General features: G+C 41.6%; 1 protein-coding gene and 1 long non-coding RNA gene across 13 annotated transcripts in view; one reads left to right on the forward strand and one right to left on the reverse strand.

Moving 5' to 3' along the window:
• Positions 1 to 24,660, forward strand: part of LOC127491474 (uncharacterized) — a 244,838-nt gene that overhangs the window by 52,778 nt on the left and 167,400 nt on the right. For all 12 annotated transcript variants that reach the window (XR_011378960.1, XR_011378956.1, XR_011378961.1 and 9 more), the window contains exon 4: positions 16,556 to 16,795. This is a non-coding gene — a long non-coding RNA (uncharacterized lncRNA). Of the gene's footprint in view, positions 1 to 16,555; positions 16,796 to 24,660 lie in introns of those variants that run through there.
• On the reverse strand, positions 10,016 to 18,063 carry LOC127487610 (spermatogenesis-associated protein 31D1). The gene is made up of 4 exons (XM_051833727.2): positions 17,409 to 18,063; positions 16,943 to 16,988; positions 16,293 to 16,353; positions 10,016 to 16,008 (listed from the first exon to the last, which is right to left on the reverse strand). Exons 1-4 carry the CDS (start codon positions 17,592 to 17,594, stop codon positions 12,135 to 12,137), a joined length of 4,167 nt encoding a protein of 1,388 aa, XP_051689687.2. The 5' UTR covers positions 17,595 to 18,063; the 3' UTR covers positions 10,016 to 12,134.

The following is a 24,660-nucleotide window of genomic DNA, read 5'->3' on the forward strand; positions in this document are numbered from 1 at the left end:
GCAGCTCTCCAACTTTCAATCCCTTACCTCATCTTCTTCAACCTCATCTTCTCTTCCTAGGAACACCTAGATGAATGCCACTCCATATGAGAAGTTGGATAGCACTATACGAAAGATGTGTCATGTGGAAGCATGAGAACCAAATGTCAGATGGGTGTGCTATATCACATGTATTTGTAAGATCAGGAATTAAATTTAATTAATTAGAAATCAAATGTAAAGATTAGAAATTAAAGGAATAAATGAATGTAAAATAAAATTTTTACTTTTTAATTCTTAATTGGATTAAGAATTAAAAAATGGCAACTAATTGGGTAATTACAGTATATGCATAAGTGAAATGAATGTGATAATGAATAGGAAGGAGGAATTTGGAAGACTTTATCATAAGATATCTAAACTACCTGTAAAAGTTTAGTTATTTGAAAATGGACTTAGATGACTTGTGAGTGTATATTACAATCTCTAATGCAGGCACTGAATTATTTTGGAAGAAATGTTATTGGTAAGCTGAGAAAGGAGAAAAGATTGAATCACATGAAATTTTATTTAAAATATTATCAAATCATAAAAGAAGAGTAACAGCATAACAAGAAAACCAGAAAACAATGAACAGATGGCAATAGTAAATTCTTATATATTGATAATTATTTTAAATGTAAGTGGATTAAGTTTTTCCATTAGAATAGAGTGGCTGAATGAATAAAATAGCAATATCCAACTTTATGCATGTAAGAGACTCACTTTAGCTTTAAGACCACACAAAGGCTGAAAGTGAAAAGGTGTAAAAAAATATTCCATGCAACCAGTAACCAAAAGAGAACAGATGTAGTTATTTCAGACAAAATAGACTTTACTCAAAGGAATGCATTAAGCACCTCATAAAGATACCTGCACCTCCATGTTTATTGCAACATTATTCACAATAGCCAAGATATGGAGACAACCTCAGACTCCAGTAATTAAAAATGGATAAAGAAATTGTGAGAGTGGAAGTAAACACACATGACATATTTTGAAAAATTCACAGAAAATGGAATTAACGATAAGTATTTGGCACAAAAAGAAATCTATGCAGTTTCTTCATAATTTGCATTTTCCAAAATTTTTTAAGTGCCTTCATAGTTAGAATTACAGAGACCTTGAAAAAGAAGAGCCTTCCTTTTGCAACAACAGCGATGCAACCACAGGACATTATGCTAATGGAAATAAGTATGACACAGAAAGAAAACTACTATGTTATCTCACATAGAAAGTCTAACAAGAACATTTAAAAGTTGAATACATAGAACAGAAAATAGAATGATAGCTACCAGTGGTGGGTTTGGTAGGAGGAGAGGATAGAGGTCAACATACACAAAGTTGTAGTTATGGAGGATGAAGAAGTCTAGAGAATGAATGTACATCATGAGACCTATGGTTATGGTTAGTAATATTGTATTATGTCCTGGAAACTTGCTAAGAGAGCAGATTTTTGAATGATCATGAAACAAAGCAAATTACAAAGGAGTAACAGATTATGACTATGTTAGTTACCTAACATAAATATTTGAAATAATGATTTCATTATGTATGACATGTCTTCAAAAAGTTGATGGAATTGCATATTATAAAAAGAAAACTTGGGGCTGGCGCCATGGCTCATTTGGTTAATCCTCTGCCTGTGGTGCCGTCATCCCATGTGGACGCTGGTTCTCCTCCTGGTTGCTCCTCTTCCAGTCCAGCTCTCTGCTATGGCCTGGGAAAGCAGTAGAAGGTGGCCCAAATCCTCAGGCCCCTATACCCACCTGGGAGACCCAGAAAAAGCTCCTGGCTCTGGATCAGCACAGCTCTGCCTATTGCGACCAACTGGGGAGTGAGCCAGTGGGTAGAGGGCCTTTCTCTCACTCTCTCTGCCTCTCCTTTCCTACCTGTGTAACTCTGACTTTCAAATAAATCTTAAAAAAATAAATCTTAAAAAAGGACTTGTGCCATCTTCTGTTTTCCCAGGCCATAGCAGAGAGCTGTATTGGAAGTGGAGCAGCAAGGACTCAAACAGGCACCCATATGGAATGCTGGCACTGCAGGCAGCAGCTTTACCTGCTACGCTACAGCACCAGCCCCACCAATCTATCTTTTACTTTCATTTTGCACAAACCTTTTGAAATATCCTCCTATATCAAAATGTATTGTATACCTTAATATATCATCTAAATCAAAGAGAGAGTAAATAAAATATCATCTAAATAAAAGATAGAGTAAATAAAATCATTGTTGAAAATCACAAAAGACAGACAAAAGTTGCAATGACTAGTCAACAGTTCCAGACATGGTAGATAATCCAAGTCTGAGAAAATCGCCTTAAATGTAATTCATCTAATTTTACCTACTGAAAGATAATTTATTACCTACAATACACTCATTTTAAATATAAAGACAGATGGAAAGTAAAGAGATAGTGGAAAAAACACCATGCTCACACTAATTAAGAAAAGGAGGGTAACAATATAATTTCAGACAAAGCAAACTTTAGAACAAGGAAAATTATCAGGAATAAAGAGCAGAATGTACAAAAGGGCCAATTATCAAGAAGTAATAGCAATCCTTAATAGGTATACACTTAAAAACAGAATGTCAGAATACAAATATATGAAGCAAAAATAAAAACACAGGAGAAACAGCTGAATCCACTTTTGAATGTTGGAGATGTCAGTGTGGGGAGCAGGGCCCAGTGGGGAGCAGGGCCCATCGCCCGGGAGACAAATAAGTACCAAGACTATGGACAAATAAATACTGAGGATAAATACTGAGATTACCGAGACTAGACTAAATTACTGGAACTGCTAAGACTAACTCTATGCATCTGATCTCCCACCATATGGTGCTGAGAGAGAGTAAACAACTTCCACACAGCTGCCTCACCAATTCGACTAACAAGCTGCGGGAGCTGATCCTGCTCCTGATTGGAGGAGAACAGTGTGCTTGGCGTGTGGGCAGCAGAGCACGGATTGGTGGAAGAGGACTATAAAGGAGGAGAGAGACAACATGCAATGGGAACTCCTGAGGAACCCCTGAGAGAGCCGGCTGGCAGTTTGCCGCTCCTCCGCGGAAGCGGGGGAAGCGGCGGGGGTGCCACCCCTCCACGGAGGCGGGAGTGGGGGGGGCAGCAGCTAATCCGGGGAGGACCGGGGAAAGAAACAACAGCAAATCCATTGCCGCCCCTCCGCGAGCCTGCGGAGCGAGCGACATGTCAGCAAGTCTCTGTTAGTAAGATACAGATTCAGCAAGCAAAAAATCATAAAAACATTGTTTATCTGAACAGCACCATCAATCAACTTGACCTAATTGGCATTTATCAAATATAAGTTGCACAGAGAGAGGAGAGGCAGAGAGGGAGAGAGGTCTTCCATTCATTGATTCACTCCCCAATTGGCTGCAATGGCCAATTGATCCAAAGCCAGGAGCCAGGAGCTTCTTCCTGGTCTCCCACGTGGGTGCAGGGGCCCAAGGACTTGGGCCATCTTCTATGGCTTTCCCAGGGCATAGCAGAAAGCTGGATTGGAAGTGGAGCAGCCAAGTCTCAAACCGGCACCCACTTGAGATGCCAGCACTGTAGAATGCAGCTTTACCTGCTATGCCACAGTACTGGAACAAATAGAAATTTAAATCTACTCTTTGACTGCAGTGGAATAAAACTAATATTTAGTAACAAAGACAGCTAGAAAATCCCAAAATACATGGTGATTAATCAACACAATATTAACACATGGGTCAAAGATATGTCAGGAGGAATTTTAAAATATTTTAAAATGAAAATTCAACTTAGGAAATTTTGTAGTATCCAGCAAAAGCAGTTCTTAGAGGGAAATTGAGAGCATTAAATTCCTGTGTTAGAACAGAAGAAAGAGCTAAACCCTCTTAGTAGCTCTGGTTTACTCACCTGATTGATGCCTCTGTTCCAAGAATATTAGAAAACATAGACTCCTCTTTACTAATAGAAGGCAAAGCACTACCCAGGAAATCAATGATAGGAATACCTTGGAAACCAAGCTGTATCCCAGCCATGTTTCAGAAAAGCCCTTCTGACAAAGAACATGGCCCACATGATCAGAAACTGGACACTAAGAGTATACCTTCTAGACCAGATTTCCAGGCCCACATCACAAAGCTTTAGTTCAAGAGGTTGGGAGAAGGAACAACATGGGGGAGATGAATTCCCAGTCCTATCCCCCCTACACACTAGATGATCTGTTCATCCTCCTGGGGTCCTTTAGATCCCTCCACACTACCTTCCAACCATATCATTCCATTATACCATATTGTTACCTAGGCATTAACTCAAGACCTCATGTAAGTTTTGAACAAAAAGTCTAATATGCCCAGGGACTTTTACCCTCAACATCCTCTGTTCTGAAATAAGGCTTTCTATATATACAATGTACTTCTAACTCTACTGTGGGGAGCAACTCGGACTAGACTAAGTTACTGGAATTAAGACTTAGTCTATGCATCTGCTCTCCCACAATATGGCGCTGGGAGAGGAGTAAACAACTTCTACGCAGCTGCCTCTCGCCAACTTGACTGATAAGCTGCAGGAGCTGATCCTGCTCCTGATTGGAGGAGAGCAGCATGCTCGGCATGTGGGTAGCAGAGTTGGGATTGGTGGAAGAGGACTATAAAGGAGGAGAGACACAACATGCACCAGGAACATCTGGATAACATCTGAGCAGCCCCCGAGAGAGCCAGCCGGCGGTGTGCCACTCCTCCGCGGAAGTGGGGAAAGTGGCAGGGGGAGCCACCCCTCCGCGGAGGTGGAGGGGTCGGCAGCCAACCCGGGAAGGACCAGCAGCAAACCTGGGAAGGGCCGAGCAGACAAAAGAACAGTGCAGGGTCCTGTGTCGTTCCTCCGTGAAGAGGGGGAGCGACACTCTACAGAATCAGTAATAGACTCAGCAACAGCCCCCTCCCCCTTATTTCCTCAAAAGGATTCATGTTTGCTAAAGACCATCACTAAAGAACAGAGTAGCCTGTACCAAAGAGCACACACCCCAATAAAGAGGAAGATGAGGGCATGGCATATCTACCCATGGCAACAATTTAAACATCTTTTAGTATTCTTTCTCCTAGAATCCCTTTGCGGCTATTCTGTTCCTGAATGCTCTCAAATCTTGTTCCCTCCACAGAACCTGCTCTGCTACTCCATCCTTCTTCCAAATTCCCTCTCTTCTTCCCAGCATATTTTTATTCTGCCTTGACTTTTTTTTAAAGATTTATTTGTTTACTTATTTGACAGGTGGAGAGTTACAGAGAGGCAGAGGCAGAGAGAGAGAAGTCTTCACTCCCCAAATGGCAACTATGGCCAGAGCTGTGCCAATCTGAAGCCAGAACCACGAGATTCTTCCAGGTCTCCCATGTGCATGCAGAGGCCCAAAGACTTCAAGGTTCATTCTTGTTGTAGCACTCATTAATGTTTCCTTTTTATGGCTGAATCGTATTTCATTGTAAGTGTGTGCCACACTTTGCTTATCCATTCATCAGTTGATGGACATTTGTGTGGTTTCCCCATTTTGGCTGCTGTGAATGCTGTTGCTGTGAATATTTATGTGCCATTTCTGTGTGCTTAATTTTTAATTTCTCTTGTGTATGATGCCTAGGAGAAAAATTGCTGGCTTAAATGGCAACTCTGTGTTTAATTATTTTAAGGAACTGTCAAACTGTTTTCAAAAACACACCATTTTCATTCTCTCACTTTTTTTTAACTTTCATTTAATGAATACAGATTTCCAAAGTACAGCTTATGGATTACAATGGCTTCCCCCCCATAACTTCCCTCCCACCCGCAACCCTCCCCTTTCCCACTCCCTCTCCCCTTCCATTCACATCAAGATTCATTTTCGATTCTCTTTATATACAGAAGATCAGTTTAGCATACATTAAGTAAAGATTTCAACAGTTTACACCCACATAGAAACACAAAGTGAAAAATACTGTTTGAGTACTAGTTATAGCATTAAATCTCAATGTACAGCACACTAAGGACAGAGATCCTACATGAGGAGTAAGTGCACAGTGACTTCTGTTGTTAACAAATTGACACTCTTGTTTATGGCATCAGTAATCACCCTAGGCTCTTGTCATGAGCTGCCAAGGCTATGGAAGCCCCCTGAGTTCACCGACTCTGATCATATTTAGACAAGGCCATGGTCAAAGTGGAAGTTCTCTCCTCCCTTCAGAGAAAGGTACCTCCTTCTTTGATGACCTGTTCTTTTCACTGGGATCTCACTCGCAGAGATCTTTCATTTAGGTTTTTTTGTTGTTGTTATTGTTGTTTGTTTGTTTGTTTTCAAGAGTGTCTTGGCTTTCCATGCCTGAAATACTCTCATGGGCTTTTCAGCCAGATCCAAATGCCTTAAGGGCTGATTCTGAGGCCAGAGTGCTGTTTAGAACATCTGCCATTCTATGGGTCTGCTGTGTATCTCACTTCCCATGTTGGATTGTTCTCTCCCTTTTTTATTCTATAAGCTAGTATTTGCAGACACTATTCTTGTTTATGTGATCTCTTTGGTTCTTAGTCCTATCATTATGATCAATTGTGAACAGAAATTGATCACTGGGACAAGTGAGATGGCATTGGTACATGCCACCTTGATGGGATTGAATTGGAATCCCCTGGTATGTTTCTAACTCTACCGTTTGAGGTAAGTCAGCTTGAGCATGTCCCGAATTGCACATCTCTTCCCTCTCTTATTCCCACTCTTATATTTAACAGCAATAACTTTTCAGTTGTTTCAGCACTTAAGAATAATTGTGTATTGATTACAGTATTCAACCAAAAGTATTAAGTAGAACAAACAAATATACTAAGAGGGATATCATATTAAGTTGTTCATCAATAGTCAGGACAAGGGCTGATCAAGTCACCGTTTCTCATAGTGTTCATTTCACTTTAACAGGTTTCCTTTTTGTTGTCAGTTAGTTGTCACCTATCAGGGAGAACATATGGTATTTGTCCCTTTGGGATTGGCTTATTTCACTCAGCATAATGTTTTCCAAATTCCTAACAGGGATGACTGTTCAGTTAAAATTTAAAAACCTAAGAATAATTGTGTGTTAATTACAGAGTTCAACCAATGGTACTAGAACAAGGATCCAAAACCAATCCCTGGAGTAAGGACAGTCTATTCAATAAATGGTGCTGGGAAAATTGGATTTCCACGTGCAGAATCATGAAGCAAGACCCCTACCCTTCACCTTACACAAAAATTCACTCAACGTGTATTAAAGACATAAGTCGACAACCTGACACCATCAAATTATTAGAGAGCATTGGAAAAACCCTGCAAGATATAGGTACCGGCAATGACTTCTTGGAAAACACCCCAGAAGCACAGGCAGTCAAAGCCAAAATTAACATTTGGGATTGCATCAAATTGAGAAGTTTCTGTACTGCAAAAGAAACAGGAAAGTGAAGAGGCAACCAACAGAATGGGAAAAAATATTTGCAAACTATGCAACAGATAAAGGGTTGATAACCAGAATCCACAAAGAAATCAAGAAACTCCACAACATCAAAACAAACAACCCACTTAAGAGATGGGCCAAGGACCTCAATAGACATTTTTCAAAAGAGGAAATCCAAATGGCCAGCAGGCACATGAAAAAATGTTCAAGATCACTAGCAATCAGGGAAATGCAAATCAAAACCACAATGAGGTTTCACCTCACCTCGGTGAGAATAGCTCACATTCAGAAATCTACCAACAATAGATGCTGGCAAGGATGTGAGGAAAAAGGGACACTAACCCACTGTTGGTGGGAATGCAAACTGGTTAAGCCACTGTGGAAGTCAGTCTGGAGATACCATATAACCCAGCCATCCCACTCCTTGGAATTTACCCCCCCAAAAAAATTAAATTGGCAAACAAACAAGCTGTCTGCACATTAATGTTTATTGCAGCTCAATTCACAATAGCTAAGACCTGGAACCAACCTAAATGCCCATCAATGGTAGACTGGATAAAGAAATTATGGGACATGTACTCTATAGAATACTATACAGCAGTCAAAAACAATGAAACCCAGTAATTTGCAACAAGATGGAGGAATTTGGAAAACATCATGCTGAGTGAATTAAGCCAGTCCCAAAGGGATAAATATCATATGTTCTCCCTGATCGGCGACAACTAACTGAGCACCAAAGGGGAAACCTGTCGAAGTGAAATGGACACTATGAGAAACAGTGACTTGATAAGCTCTTGTCCTGACTGTTGATGTACAATGTAATACTTTATCCGTTTTCATTCTCTGTAGCAGTATGTAAGACTTTGTATCTCTCTACATTTTCTCAAACCTTATTATCTGTTTTTCCAGTTATTATTCATTTGTTTTCATTTTATTTGAAAGACAGGGAGACAGACAAACAAACAGAAACAGAGAGAGATCTTCCATCTGCAGGTTCACTGCCCAAATGCCCATAACAATGGGCCAAGCCAAAGCCAAGAGACCGGAATTCCATGCAAATCTCTGAAGTGAGTGGTAGGGACCCAAGTACTTGAGTCATCACCTGCTGCCACCCAGAGATTGCATTAGCAGGAAGTTAGATAAGAGGAGGAAGAGGGGCTGGCACTGTGGCACAGCGGGTTAAAGCCCTGGGCTGGGATGCCAGCATCCCATATGTGCACTGGCTCTTGTCCCTACTGCTCTTCTTCCTATCCAGCTCTCTTCTGTGGTCTGAGAAGGCAGTAGAAGATAGCCCAAGTCCTTGGGCCCCTTGCACCTATGTGGAGACCTGGAAGCCTCCGGGCCCCTGGCTTTGGATCTGTGCAGCTCCAGCCGTTGTGGCCATCTGAGGAGTGAACCAGTAGATGGAGGACCTCTCTCTTGATCTCTGCCTCTCTGTAACTCTTTCAAATAAATAAATCTTGAAAAAGCCACAAGAAATACATATTTGTTTAAAAAAAATAAAGAGGTGGAAGAGCCAGATTCAAGCCAAGCACTTGGATGTGAGATGTTAGCATCCCAAGAAGTGCCTCAACTCATTGTGCCAAAAAGCCTACTCCTGTTATCTGGTTTTTCGATTGTGATCATTCTAGTAGGTGTGAAGTGGCATTTTGTAGTCGTTTTCTACTTACTTTATGAGTAATGAAGTCAAGGAGCTTCTGTTATAATTCTTTACTTTCAGTGGCATTTTAGGAAGGACATCAACTGTTAGTATAGTTGATCTACTAAGTATAATGAAGCAAAATAACTTATTTTAAATTTGTAAAAGGAAAACATTTCTTCTAAGTATTTGAAAACATTTGCATAGCAATCTCAGGGTTTTGTCCACCTGTACTGTTTCCTACTTCAGTTCCTTTTATTGTTATGTTGTCTGTGTGGTTAAGGAACTGTAATACTGTGCACTGAATTTGTTCTGTAAGATTACTTTCTGTATGGAGTAGGGGTAGGAATACCTTCTAATGACTTCTCAGGATTAACTAGAAGGCAGAGCAGAACTGATTGCCAAAAGCTACAAAGCTCAATGTGGTTTAATCACCAATGGTGTTTACATTTGTTGTGGTTAAATATGTTCCTCATGTGGTAAATATCAAACAAATTTTGAGAGCATTTACATAAGGCAAATAACATACCTTCTAAGAGATGAATGAACAATGTTTAAATTGACTTTACACTTTAGTCATAGTGTAATGATGGGGTACATCATACCTGCCAAATGGTGACTGAAAGTTGTAGAGTAGGTACATGGAGAATCACATTATTTTATTTGATCCTGTGTATGTTTAAACATCTTTGTGATGAAAAGCTTTAAGAAAAAGATATTGAGTGCCTCATGAAGAGAGGAAGGAGGCAGTAAGGATTTCTGGCATGCATAAGTCAATCCATCAAGACCAGAGTTTAGTTATGTCTCAAAAAAGACAGTTCTAGAAGTCTAATTCCTTTGCAGTTGAGTACTGTGGAAGGAAATTTTTTTCTGTGAGAAGGGAGGGAGGGAGGGAGGGAGGGAGGGAGGGAGGAAGGAAGGAAGGAAGGAAGGAAGGAAGGAAGGAAGGAAGGAAGGAAGGAAGGGTTTCTTGATGAAGACTTCCATGAGTTAGCCTCTAGTTACTCTGTAAATGGTGAGTCCAACACATCTGCTGACCAAGGAGAGATAGCATAAGTTTCAGGAAGGTGTAGGAGATTTCAAATGGTTTTGAGTAGAATGAAAGAGAGCATGAACTAGGGAATTGGTGACTTAAGTTCTGTTTTATTTGCCCACTGTTACATAGGATAATGATTTGTGAAATGAGTGAATAAATTATTTCCAGACAGTGCTAGAGCTACACCTAAAATCAGTACAGTTGATCATAAATTTAATACAATAGTTATTAGTCCCTTATAGGTATGCATTTCTGGAAAAGCCAGAGAAAGGGGATATTGCCAGACAGGAAAGATTAAAGTGGATTAGAATAGAGTCGTTTGGAATGGAGCCTTTTAAATATTATCTTGAAGACAATAAAATCTGCTTAAAGAGGGAGGAAATGCAGACATGAGGCTATTGGGTAGATGAAGAAGTGGAAAAATTATGACCCAGAGTTCAAAAGTTGACAAATATACAGTATATGATGTATATGATGCAAAGTTAGAGGGTTGATGTCAAAGGGTCAGACTATAATACTTCAGATGGCAGACATTCCCAGTGGTAAACTCTGGGGTATGGCAGTATCCTAATTGGAGTAAGACTCTAGATGGGAGAGTAGAGGTCTCCATGTTACTGCTTTGTCAATCCACATGGATATTAGTTCCTCCACTGATCTCCACCACTTCCAGTTCCTTGCCCTGGGCCCCATCCCACATTTTTTACTATCCCAGGACCTCCACAGAATCTTCATTGATTCTGCAACATTAAGCTTCAGACAATGCAAGTTGAATGGCATAACTCCGGATAAAAAGATAGAAGTATGGTAGAGTGAGGGGGCTGCAATGAACATGTTTTATATTTGCTTTATTTTGACACCCAGAATTTCCAACTTTTTACTGTAAAAACTACCTTAAGTGTCTTCCAGGAAATTGTCCAATGTTTTAACATTTATTTATTTGAAAGGCAGAGTGTAGGGCTGGTGTTGTAGCGTTAGCAGGTAAAGTGCAGGCATCCTATATGGGTGCCAATTCATGTCCTGGCTACTCTACTTCCAATACAATGCCCTGCTAATAGCCTGGAAAAGCATTGGAGGATGGTTTTTGAACCCTGTCATCCATCTGGGAGACATGGATGATGCTGCTGGCTCTTCACTTCAGCCTGGTCTCACACTGGCTGTTGGGGCCATCTGGAGAGTGAACCAACACATGGAAGATTCTCTCCCTCCCTGTAGCTCTGAATTTCAATAAAAAGAACAATCTTTTAAAAATAAAGATAGAGATACAGAATGAAAGAGAGACAGAGAGACATATCATCCATCTTCTGGCTCAAACTCCAAATAGCTGTCATGGCTAGGGTTAGGCAAGACAAAAGGTATGAGCCCAAATCTCCATCTGGGTTTCCCACATGGGTGGCAGGGAGCTACCTTCATAAGCTTATTTTCCAGTAGGAAAACATCAATGCCCCAAAGTATGGTTTTCCAATGTATTACTATGCCTCTCACGAAAGATTCTCAACCAACAATTCTAATGTTTCTAGACCTTAACCCAATCAGTCCCATGTCTACTGTGGCAGTAATCTTCAACCACGCCTGAGGCGAAGTTCACCCACCTGTGTCATGCTTTAGTTATTGACAATATTTTCTTTAAAAACATAAGATTAAGCACAATTTTCTGAAAAAGATATGTGACTTTGACCCTCTTCAGATATGATGACTTACATCCCTTATTCCTCCAGAAGCCAAGAAATAGTGAGGGGGAGGGTATATGGGTTGCCACACAATAGAAACACAGCACATGTCCTTAGACTTCTCCAGGGATGGAAGGGCCTTAAGGGGCAGTTGATAGCCATCCCCCTAGAGCTCAGTGGACTGTAATCATTTAAATCCAAAAGAGATGATGAGTATGTGCTCAACTAATTCTTTTCCCTAAGTATAAACCCGATGTTACTCAAATCTCATGTCTCCAAAACAGTACACATAAAAGACAGCAATCATTAGAATATTTATTGCGAAAAATCAGTAATTTCAAAAAGGGATAAATTATTTGGTAGAAGGAAATCTTCCTCCCTGGAAATGCTGAAGGAGCATTTTATGTTTGAAGAGTAGACGCAGATCTCCCAATACAGTGCCTTCAGAAAATGTAGGTGTGGTTGCAGATACCTGGCTAGCTTGACGCCTGCAGGTATGGTTTGGATGGGGCAGGAACTCTTTATTGGGCATGGATGCCAGATGCCTCTGTGATAGTGGCAGATCCTTGAATGCCACAACTTTCTGGGGCTGTCTCACCCTGTCTTTGGTCAGTGGATTCTTCAAGGAGTAATTTTGGTCAGCCAAGGACGCTTCTTGGCTACAGGACTTGGTAGTTTTTGTTTTACAGGAGGAAGCCGTGTAGTTAAAAGGATGTCCCTGGACAGTATCTGCCTGGGCCTGCAATTGTGCCTTAAGTGTTTTCACAGGCTTTGTTGGAGAGGAACGTGACTCTTGGGGGCAGGTGATTCTGACACCATGGCTACTCCCTGGTTTCACATCTAACACCTTGCCAACGTCTGTCTTCACTTGCAGAGTTTTGGTGTTGCCAGTAGAGGCAGTTCTACTATTAACTTTGCTGTGGCTCTGCAGAGTTGATGGTGAGGAGGTCCCCTTTCCAAGGAACCTTTCTTGCCTTTTGTTTGTGCTGTTAGGACAAATCCATTGCAAAAATTTCTTTATCTGTTTTTGGAACAGATTTTCAGGAGGAGGCTGATCCTTCACTGACGAGGCTGGGGAAGATCTGCTTCCAAGCATCTTCTTTAATGCCCTGTCTTGACCAGGGCAGCTCTTCCTACTGGGTTGTGGTGTCCCCAACCCTGCATCCCCTTCACCAAGCTCTCCTGTTTTTGGTCGCAAATGACTCAGTCTCTTGGAATCTGGTGGGACATGCTGATCCCAGCAGTTCTGGAAGATATGCTTAGGGACCCAGGGCTCCTGATGCTGTTCCATACTGACTGGTGTGTTGTCCATATGTACATGCATAACCTGAGAAGCTGCCATCTTCCCATTGGAGACACCCTGGGCATGAGTCTTCAAGGTTTTGGAGATCAAGTTATCTGAGGCAACAGCCATATCAATAGACTGCTTTTGAACAGAGCTATGATCCCTATTCTCCAATTTCAACTTTAATTCTTTAATCAAGTTGTTTTTAAATTCTGATAGTTTAGGATCCTGAGAAACTGATGTTGGTGAGGGAATTTCAGTAGCCAGGGTAGTTTCTTCTCTCTTTGTTTTCCCATCTACTGCTACAGAGTCCCCTGACTTGTTGGTTGTCAAGGCATTGGCAGATTTTGATTGAAGAGCAAGGAGCTCCTTTGCCTTAAATATCTCTCTAGACTTGTTAAACCTTGGGAAGCATTCTGAAGTCGTTACTTTGGGAGCCTGAAGCCTTTCTTCTTTGTTGCTGGAACTCACTGTCTTATCCTTTGGCTCAGGTCCAATCCCATCATGACTTGCGGACACCAGCACTACGCTGTGTCCACTGTCTGGTCCAGTTTTCTTAATTTCTTTGTCTGTGATGCACAGACAACTCTTTCTGCCATCTTTAATCTGAACACCTGCAGCAGGAAGATGATCCAAATTGGGTGCTGACTTTCTCATCTTCAATTTGTCTCTACACAAAGGTGTAGAGCTCCTACCAAGTGACTTGGATAACATAACTTTGGAATGCGTCCCAGAACTAAGGCTACCTTGGGAGGAACCATAGGAATGGCCTAAGGAAGAAGATGAATCCTCTCTCTTGCTGAAGATCTGTATGGATTCAAGGACCCTGGTGGGAAGGCCACATTTCATCCTCATGAAAAAACTGCTTATATGTTCTTCCAGCATCTTTTGTTTGCCAGAACCCAAGAAATAAACCTCCTGGGACGTGTTCAAGCTAATGTTTCTCACAGATGATGCCCCATTTATCTGTTTTTGACTTCCTTGATCTTTCTCAGAGTCAGACTCTAAACTGTTTTCTGAGTATCCTTCTGGGTCACTCAATAGATGATCACTTGGGCCATTCTTTGGGCTGTGTCTCTGATGGTCCTTCTCATCATTATCTGACTGAAACTCTTCTGAGCTTGTCTCACAGGAGATTGGAAGTTGGCTCGATTCAGAATTCCTTAAATTGTTGCTACTCTGTTCCTTCAACAAAGATATCCATTTGAGTCTGTTAAAACTCTTTGATGCATATATTTCAGGAACATCTCTCTCAGGATTAATCAGTGTCAGAGACTCATAGACCCTGCGGGGTAGGCCCCATTGGTGTTGGATGAGTCTCTTTCTAAGGTGGTATTCAAATTTCTTACGAAGCTCACTGCTCAGAGGGTAATCTCCAGGAATGACTGAGATTGGAACATGTATTTTGGAGGACTGGCTCCCCAATGAAAAGTTGGGAGGTGGAGGACAAAGGTATTCCTGAGACGTTTGGACCATAGAAGGTAAACCCCACAAATGTTCCTGTTCTTTCTGTAGCACTTTGTATTCTAGCTGATGAAGTTCAGATTGCATGAGACACTGTGCCTCATTAGGGGGTCTATGGAAGCACACTCCACAGATCCTAAGCTGGAAATCGGGAGATGTTGGTAGCATTGGGATTGGAGATTGAAGGTTGGACTGAGACTGGGCCTGAGTAGCATGTTGTGACTGCGACTGGGGGACAGTTTTAGTTGAGGATTGAGATTGCATCTCAGGCAAGATCAGAGGCTGGAAATTGGAAAGTCCTAAAGATCCTTGAGATGTAGAAGCTTTGGAGATGCCATTAAAGATGACCAAAGTTGAGGGACAGTCATCTGAATGATGGATAATTGAGCACAAGGACTCACTGTGCAAAGATGGAAGACCCCAAAATTCTTGTAACTGATTGTCAGAGGTCCTAGGAGATGGAGGCTGCTGGTTCATTTGCAGCTCCTTTGGTTTGCCTTTGCTGTTTCCAAAATAAAGGGAGACTGCTGAGTCATGCTTATCAGCATCTGACTCTAACTTTGGCTCTGCTATATACAGTTGGTGGTCTGCACTGACTGCTGAGTCATGTCTATCAGCACTTGACTCTATCATTTTCTCTGAAGTGCTCAGTTGGTGGTCTGAACTAAGTTGTTTTATAAATGGTTCCATTTTATTTTCCCTTTCCTTCTGGATCAGGAAATCACCCCTCTTTCTTACTTGTTTCTCCAAGAGTGCCAGATCATCATGGCTGAGTAACGAGAAGTTAGTGGGTTCTACAAGGTTGGATGCATGTTCTGTACAAGAGGTATCAGAAGATTGGCCATCAAGCTCATGCTTGATACTATCTTGTTCTAAGTTGGAAGAGGACAAGTCTTTGGCATCCTTGACCTGGGCCTGCTGCCAGGATGATTCTGGCATTGAATGGTCAGTTTCACTGACTGTTGGAATATCAGTTGACAACCCATCAGGGCTATTCATTACAGACAGAGGAAACTCTGGATGGAGATCATGATCTGATCTCTGAGATTGATGTGGTGTGGGAGGGCAAATAGAAACAGGTTGGGGTGGGAAAGGGTCCACTGGGAGTTTTGAAGCCAAGGGAGGAATAGGCTCTGGTGGTACTGAGTCAGCTGGTGGTTCGGGGGACAGCAAACCAGGTAAAGAAGCACCATGGTTAAGTGAGACAGTAGAAGGGGGAGGTGGAGATGGCACACGCAAAGAGGCTGATTTTTGGCCTCTTGGACAAGTTTTTGAGTGGCCAGATGTCACAGTCAATGAGGTCTTAATCACAGAAGCTGAGGAAGCCATATAATGCACAGAGGAAGTATCATCTATCAGTTTCCCCAGCGACAGCAGTCGACTGACTTTGGCAGCCACTCTGTTACACACCGTACAGTGAGGGTCTGGACACAGCAGGTGACGGAAACTGGGGATATCTTGATGTTGGCTCTGGGGTCTACAGGAAACAGAAGAAAAAGCTACGGTCAAGACCAGAACATGGAGAGGAGGGTCTGCTGGCCTAGTGGGGGTAGGGATAGCCCAATCCCACTGTTCCCATCACCTCACATTTGTGATGTCACACTAACTCTGTGGCCCCTCCCTGAGGCTTTTATCACATTCCGTTCCTATGGCTACCTGCCTCACATCATAATGTCAGGCTTCACTGATTCCCTGGAATATATGGAACATGTTAAAAAAAAAAGGTGGGGGGGACCAGGAAAAAGAGGAAAGATTAATCACCTTTTCAAAACAGAAAGAAGCTTCCATCCCTCCTCTGCTTCTTTCTGGTTAATCCTTGAACCTGGGAAATCAGGAGAGTAGAACATATGTAATGAAAGTAGAAGTATAAGAATCATAGAGGAGTCCCCCTCTGGGAGCATCTGGGGATACTAAATTCTGAATGCTCCAAGAATCAGTAATTATGGAAAGATTGTCAATAATATTAGTAAGATTCACATGTGTATGTGTCAATATTTATGAAGTACTTTACATATGTTGTACAGTGTGATGCTAAAACTCACCACATGAAGCAGAGATATCAGCGGAGTGCTCAGTGAAGAATGAGAGTACCCGAGAAGTCGAAGGACATCTATAAAGGCGGGAGACTGGAGTTCTGACTACGAGACAACTAGTAGTCCATACTTATTTCTCACATCATCACCTTTTGGGCAGTACCCGTTGTCCATGCATCTCAGATTCCTGCCCACAGATGGGCTAAGGAAGAACTCTGAGAAATGTCTCAGGTATGACTGTCTTTCCCATGTTTCTCCTCTGAGTATTCTGTTTTCACAGAGAGACTGTATATAGCAACTGACATTTTCAGAGGCTCTGGATCTGAGACAGGAAGGATCACCCTTGCAAAGTTCAGTGTGAACACAGAGAAACCTTACCTCTAAATGTTCCACCTTTCCACCGCCTCTTGGCTCTACCCCAACACTGAGAACAAAAAGTAAAGAATGAGGGACTGAGTTTCATTTCTCTTCCTCCTTTTACCACCCTGAATATCTCTTCATTTTAAACTACAGACATGTATTCCTTACATTGCTAATATTTACAGGTGGGATTTTATCCTGGAAACCTCCACCATACCAGATAGGTGGTCCGTGAGCTTCACTTGTAAGCCTTTGTTCGCCCGAACCCATCCCTGCCTAGCCTCTGCCCCTAGGAAGGTGGTGCTCTGTCCTTCCTCAGACTTCCCATCTCTGGCTTCTCTCCGAGGAAACCAAACTCGTTTAGAAATGTGAGAACATCGTTTCCAGGCCTTTTGGCTAAGATCAAGTGTAGAAATGTGAGAACAGAAATGGGAAACATCAGCAACATCAATATCTCTCTTGGAGTCCACCCATAGTCCCTTACCTTTTCGATGGTCTTAGTTTTCCATATGGTTGTGAAAAATAGCTTTAATACCAGGCAGCTCAGGTACAAAAAGATCAACCCCAACCCACTAATAAGAGTGTAGTTGAGGTTGCTATCAATAAAGATTGAGCTGCAGCTCTGCCACAGCTCAAAATGGCTCTTCAGAAATGAGAGGACGTACTCCATTATCTGAATCGCAATGCTGCTGAGAGGCAACTGAGGGTTGAGGGGTCAAGCCCTTGACTAGATAGTTCCAGCTCTGCATCACAGATCATGAGTCACAAAGGGAGTCTGAGGGTAGAGAGGATGACATCATGATGTGCCCACAGCCCCGCCCCTACCTAGAGCCCTTTCACTCTATCTTCAAACTCCATGCTTTCTCCTATTCTATGTCAAACTTCTATCTATAATTCAGATGTTACCTGAGTCCACTTTACTATTAGGTGCCCTTGACTTAAAGCTGACCAATTCCACAGCCTTGAAAGACTGAATTTTTGCTTGTATCCAGACATTTATACTCTTCAAATCACATATATCACCGAATCCACCTGCTATACTGTTTTTGCCTTACACCAACCCAGATTCAAAATTTAGGTTTGTTATACTTGTTTAGTTTTATGAATGCTATGTATTATTTTGTTTGTTTGTTTCATCCTTTATTGTCTTCAGAGGAGCTCATAATTCAAAAGGCACAAAACACATAAGTGTAAAATAAATATGTATAATGACTTCAAGCAATGTTGGACTATATTTAGCACTTATTTTCTGGTTAGTATAGCTTCAACTGTATGAAGACATTTAGTTACATATTTACTTGAGAGGCAGAGTTACAGAGAGAAAGGAAGAGAAAGAGAGGGGTCTTGTATCCACTAGTTCACTCACCACATGGACACAACAGCCAGAGCTGGGCCAATTGAAATTCAGGGACATGGGGCTTCTTCCAGGACTCCTATGTGGGTGCAGGGGCCCAAGCACTTGGGCCATCTTCCACTGATTTCCCAGGCCATTAGCAGAGAGCTGGATGGGAGGAGGAGCAGCTCAGACACAAACCAGCACCCATATGGGATGCTGGCGCCACAGGTGAAGGCTTAACCTACTACACCACAGCACAAGCCCTGAATGAAGACTTTGAGACATGCTCTATATAAAAATAATCCTTTGACTAATCAACCTAGTATTTTTAAAACTAAAATGTTTTTAAACTTTATTTCAAGTTTCAATTTGTTGTTTTAAGGGCATTTCTAACTCTATCTAAAGTACAGATAGGCTGGGCCTCTAGATCAATCGATGTGTGACTCCTTCAAACCAAGGAAGTGTGACAGTATGCTAAACAATTGATCCCCTCAGTCTTTGGTGGCAGACTGGGACTTAGGAGAGTCAGGTTCTTGGAACAGAATCTAATCTTATGCAGACTGTCCTGATTACTTTTTTTCCCTTTTAAAAAAGATTTATTTATTTATTTGAAAGGCAAAGTTACAGAGAGGCAGAGGCCCCAAATGGCTGCCACAGCTGGAGCTGGGGCAATCCAGAGCCAGGAGCCAGGAGGCCCCTCAAGGTCTCCCATGCAGGTGCAGGTGCAGGTGCAGGTGCAGGGGCAGAAGGACTTGGGCCATCCTCCACTCCTTTCTCAGGCCATAGCAGAGAGCTAGATCAGAAGAAAGAGCAGCTGGGACTCGAACCAATGCCCATATGGGATGCTGGCACCGCAGGCTTTACCTGCTATGCCACAGCACTGGTCCCCATCCTGATTACTTTTGTGGACCAAGTAAAAGTGATCTTAGAGTGCCTTGCCAATGTGGGAGAGGGCAGGGGATGGTTGAGAAAGTGTGCTCTATAGAAGCACCCTACAAATGTCTAAAATACACTTCCAGTAGCAATTTATTCAGGCTTCTGTTGTCAGATTTAAATCACTCCAAATCCACCCACCAACACTCAACCATTTTCCTATGAATTTACTCAAATCTTGTCATGAAAGCTGTGCTCTGAAGTGCCTCCTAATTACTCATGTCTTTCTTAAACTGTGAAGCCTTTGAATGCATGCCTATGGCCCAACTCTGTTACCTGATGTCGTTGGAAGGGGGAAGGATGAACAGCCATTTCTATTTATCTAGTTGATATATCTGGACACCAAATGGCCAAGACTTCCTTCCCTATTAGAAGTAAGGCCCTCCCTTGCATCCCTACATTTCCAGGGAGAGTGGGCCAATGTTAGCCATGTTTAGGGGGCAGCCAACCCACTCACTGTGTATTTAGGACTTGAGAGACATTGCAAGCTCTCTATTCCGGGACAACTAGAAGCCATGAGGAAGGTAAGGTTAAAATGCAACTGGTTTTGGTTCCTGGTAAATGAACATGGCTTCTGTTAGCCAGATGGGACCTATTCTTAGATACATTGTGAAGTCCACCCTCACAGCAGGGGTCAGCTTTGAGAAATACAAATGCTGAGATTTCTCAGCACTAGCATCTGCAGATACTTGGATGCTAACACTGTCCTGGGGCATAGACTCCAGGCATGGGGTTAAAGTCTCCCTGTGGTTTTGCATACCCTTGGTGTGGCAGTGTAAGCCCCTGAAGATGTTTAGGGCACTGGAGCTTCAGGAAGGTTTAAGCAAAACCCTGATGGCTGGTGTTAGCTTTCTACTAGTTTCTATCACCCTGGAACTCAGCCTCCAGGCATGAGGTACAATGCCCCAGAGGTTGAAATCTCTGTGGTTGTGGTGATTGCTGGGAAAATGTCCCAAACATATACATGATTGCCACTAGGTGGACTAGCACCTTAGTGTTGTTAGTGCCCTCTAGTTTGCCAGTTATACTAAATATTGTGGTTAGAAAAATTTAAGGAGCATTGGGTGATGATAAAATACTCAAGATCTAAATCTACCTGCAGGAGAGCCACCAAATGGCCTGGAACAGAGAAAGCCATCTTGAAGTATAAAAAGGAGACTCAGGGATGCCAGTTCTCTAACACAAGGGATTTAAGTTGGATGCTTAAGCATAACTGGGCTCACAGAGAGCCATGTCTACTTTTGTCTTTTCAGGTTCTACAGAGACTTTTGAGCTGTGTATAGTACAGTGCCCATTACTATGGACTTATTCCTTAAGGCACATTTTCAAAAACTGGCTATGGGAGCTCAAACCCCATGAGGAAATTGGTAAAAATAGCATTTTGAGTGTTTGACAACAGAGATAGGATTGAAGCAAAAAGGATACTACAACACGCAAAACAGTGCAAATAGCACATTCATAGGACGGCAATAGCTACAACTAACATGTAGCAAGCTCAGAGTCAGCCCAGGGGACATCCTGCCAGGGCAGAAGAGTGATTCAGATGTGGGAAGCCAGGAATGCTCCCAAGGGCTTCCCAGTGGGAAATAATTAAGGAAATGTATGACTTTGCCCATTTGGAGAGAGGAGACCTGATGTAAATAGTTTCTTGGATATCTGGAGGGAAAGGACTGCATGCTGTTAGAATGAAGTAATGTGTCCCTATACCATCTGTTTCCCAAGGAACTCTGGTGGTCATATCAAACCCCCCTCCTTACTAACCCCTATACCAAGGAGAGAAAGTACCCAGGTGAAGACTGGCAGATAGACTCCACTAACATGCCTTCAGCAAATAATTACAAATATCTACTGATCTTTATAGATACGTCCACAAGATGGATAGAAGTTTTTCCCATTCCTATAGAATAGGTACAAGAAGTGTCCAAAGCCATGTTAAAGAAATAGTTACTTGCTTTGGACTTCCAGGGCCACTCCAGTATGACAGTCGCCCCTTATTTGTGGCTAAAATTATTCAGCAGGTAGCTACAGATTTAGGGGTCTCATTATCTCCATGCCTCTTGGATACCTCAGGTATCAGGTAAAATTGAAAAGGACCATCATAATCTTCAGAATATTCTGGCTAAGTTCTGCCAAGAAACCTTAGGAACATGGCTTCAATGATTGCCTATTGCCCTCCTCAGGATGAGAATGCCCCCTAGGGCTGTTTTAAAGCTTAACCATTTGAAATGCTATAGGGAAGACACTTCCTCACTGCTGAGATCCTCTTTGATTCAGAAACTCAAGATAAGATATATTCTTAATCTAGCTAAGTTACAAAAGGCTCTTATGGGGTATGATAACAAAAATTTTTCCGTGCCAAATCCCAAAATTATCCACAGCCTGTTTCCCCAGGAGACTTAGTCTTATTAAAAACTTGGAGAGAAGGCTCTTCCTCTGACCCATTATAGCATAAATAGGAGGGACGTACTAGGTGCTACTGAGCCCTCCTACTACCGTTAAGTGTCAGGGAGTTCTAAGCTGGGTACATTTATCAAGAATTACTAAATCTGTACCTCTTGAATCTACCCAGATATACAGAAGAAGTCTGCCTACTCTTGGAAACTAATTGAATCTTTTCAAAAAGCAAAAAGGCAAGTGAAGTCTTTGCTTTTGTCATGGCAAGACTGTTGTTCTTTATGGCAGACATACTTACCCTACCTCTTATTCTGATACTCTCAGGAAACTGCTACTGGCAGAAAAATTCCTCAATGAGTTTTTCTATCATCATAGTAGACAATCCTGTTTTACACCTCATGAAGCCATTTTTAAAAATCTGTCTATTGCTTGGAGCAACCTAGCCTTTATTTCAGACCTACTTTCACTCAAGTACTCAACTGCAGCATGTACCAAGTCTGGATGCTCTAAGGTAGTTATGGACAACCTGCTAGCCTTAGAATATATACAGATGGGGCAATGAGGAGCATGTGTAGGGATCAATAGACTCTGTCACATCTACTCTAACAGCACTACCATGTTCACTATAAAAAATTACAAATCTTTATGCCCAGGCTTCATGAGATAATCTGTCAGCACCATCTATTTGGAAAACAATAGAATATACTTTTCCCTTGTTAAATGGGATTCCACCTTCAATTTATCTTTTCAATGATGCTCATCCTGATTGAAAAACTTGTCTGTTTCATAATTCAACAGCTTCTCAGGGTAATGATGACCATGCAGAGGCCATAGCCATTGGTACTGAATAATGAAAACCCTCTGGCTTGTGAACCAGATGTGTTAGAGGTTTCTGAAGCCACGGTAGGCAAGGACAACAACTCTGATCAGCAGGAAGTATATACAGAAGACTGAATTTCATCCTTCAGTATATGCTTAAGATTAAGGGTCAAAAATCTCTGTGAGGCAAATGATATGGGACAGGCATGCAGCTAGTTAGGTCTGCAGAGTAGAAGTCAGAAGTCATGGTCTATTGCACCATGTACCCTCCTACTCGTCAGTCAAAATGCCCACCTTCCCATGTTGCATCTGCTGCCTCTGGGACCAGAGTTCTTACAACATAAAAAGTGGTAGGAAGCAGGAGAGACCTCTTTTTCCACCTGTACCTCACCTAGAGGTACTGCTCCCATATTTTTGGATTTCAGATGGAGATTTTCCACTCTCCTGACCTCCTATTCTCAGACAGATATTCCCAATTACAGATACTGTTTTCAGTTTTTCATTTCCCCCTACTTTATAGGAAACTTTTTAGGCCACTCAAGTTGTGTGTTTTTCTCTGCAGGGCAGTCCACACTCAAGCATGAATGTATGTTTATTCCCTCACTGACAAAAAAATCTTCCTTGTGGCATACAATACCAAACAGACTGGGCTTAGTATTTCTATCTCTGCAGGAAGCAAGAACAAGGATTAAAAATTAGTAAATTCATTGCCACATCAGAATCAAAGTATTCAAGTGACTCTTCTAAGCCATTAAGAGCACAACAACTTTGAGCTGGACTAACCAGAGGCAGCTATTAAGCTGAGCCTAATTCCTTAGCTCTGCTCTTGGCACTGAGCTATGGAAACTCCAGAGTCCAGTAAGAGGTCTGAACAAAAAACATGTTCAAGTCAAATATCAGGGACTACAGTTTCTCATAAAAAGTACACTTTAGGAAGTTGTTTGTGGTTAACTTGCTAGGGTAGTTTTATGTAAAGGAAACCTGAGCAGTTAAGCAAATTGAGGCTTTCATTTCTCTTTGAAAACAAAAACACAATTAAAAATAAAATCTAGAAACATAATCTGGGGGACTGGTTCTGTGGTATAGTAGGTTAATCCACCACCTGTGATGGTGGCATCACTATGGGTGCCGGTTCGAGTCCCAGCTGCACCACTTCTGATCCAGCTCCCTGATAATGCACCTGGGAAAGCAGTGGAAGATGTCCCACATGCTTGGTCTACTGCACCCATGTGAGAGATCCTCAAGAAGCTCCTGGCTCCTGGATTTGGATCAGGACAGCTCCAGCTGTTGCAGCCATTTGGGGAGTTAACTAGCAGGTGGAAGACCTCTTTCTGTGTCTCTCCCTCTCTAACTCTGCCTCTCAAATAAATAAATAAATCTTTAAAAATCTGGAAAATTACTTTGATTGTCTTCTACATTATTTTCTGCAATTAAAGTTTTGCTGGAAAGCAGCCAAAATTTTTGTTCTCGCTATCCACAAAGGACTAATATAAGCATGATGAGGTGAGAGGTCTGACACACTCAGGACCGGAAGTGACTGGACAATCTTCTAATGTGACTGAGAAATCTAGTCTTGCTTTCTCATTTTCACAAATTTAAAACTGAAACCATTTCACATTTATTTCCTTCCTTAATAGGCATGTGTATGTGTGTTTTCTCTCAGGGAGCTTGCAAACTCATTGTCAGCAGTTTTAGCATAATTTAGACATAATATAGCATTCTTCCCTTCAGGGCCATAAATCACTTTGTACCAAGACAAGGTTACTCAACATGTCCCAAATTTTATCTAATGCAATTTTGCAACATGCAGTTTTTGCCTGAATAAACTTCACAATGAAATAGTGAAAATTTTATGTAAGCTTTGGAGAATCTAATAATATTTTGCAGTTTTAAGGAAGAAAAAATAGAGGAATTTATGAAAAAATTCTAAATGGAAAATACAAGTAATAAGCTTAGACCAAAGAATATATTTAAGTATATTATTATAAAGGTTTGGCAATTAAAATAAGGAACCACTAGGGAAAAATGCAGATATAGAACATAGAATAGGCAGCCTAGAAACTGATTTTGGTTCACATAAGAGTTTCTGGAAAATGAAAGTTATAGCACTAGAAGTCAAGAATTGCTTAATAAATTATATAGGAGTGACTGGGTAGGAATTTAAGGGAAATAAAAATAATTAGCCCCATCCATAATGAATAACAAAATAAATCCAAAATCCATAAAAATGTAAATATTTTAAAACCATCCTTTC

This window comes from Oryctolagus cuniculus, chromosome 1 (genome assembly GCF_964237555.1).
Source record: "Oryctolagus cuniculus chromosome 1, mOryCun1.1, whole genome shotgun sequence".
NCBI lineage: Eukaryota > Metazoa > Chordata > Mammalia > Lagomorpha > Leporidae > Oryctolagus > Oryctolagus cuniculus.

Excerpts from the sequence above, each read along its gene's own strand:
- LOC127487610 (XM_051833727.2), bottom strand. The coding sequence starts at position 17,594 with ATGGAGTACGTCCTCTCATTTCTGAAGAGCCATTTTGAGCTGTGGCAG. Across the intron at positions 16,989-17,408 it reads AAACTAAGACCATCGAAAAG|TGTTGGGGTAGAGCCAAGAG; the intron begins GTAAGGGACTAT and ends TTTTGTTCTCAG. Across the intron at positions 16,354-16,942 it reads GAAAGGTGGAACATTTAGAG|GTTCAAGGATTAACCAGAAA; the intron begins GTAAGGTTTCTC and ends CTGATTTCCCAG.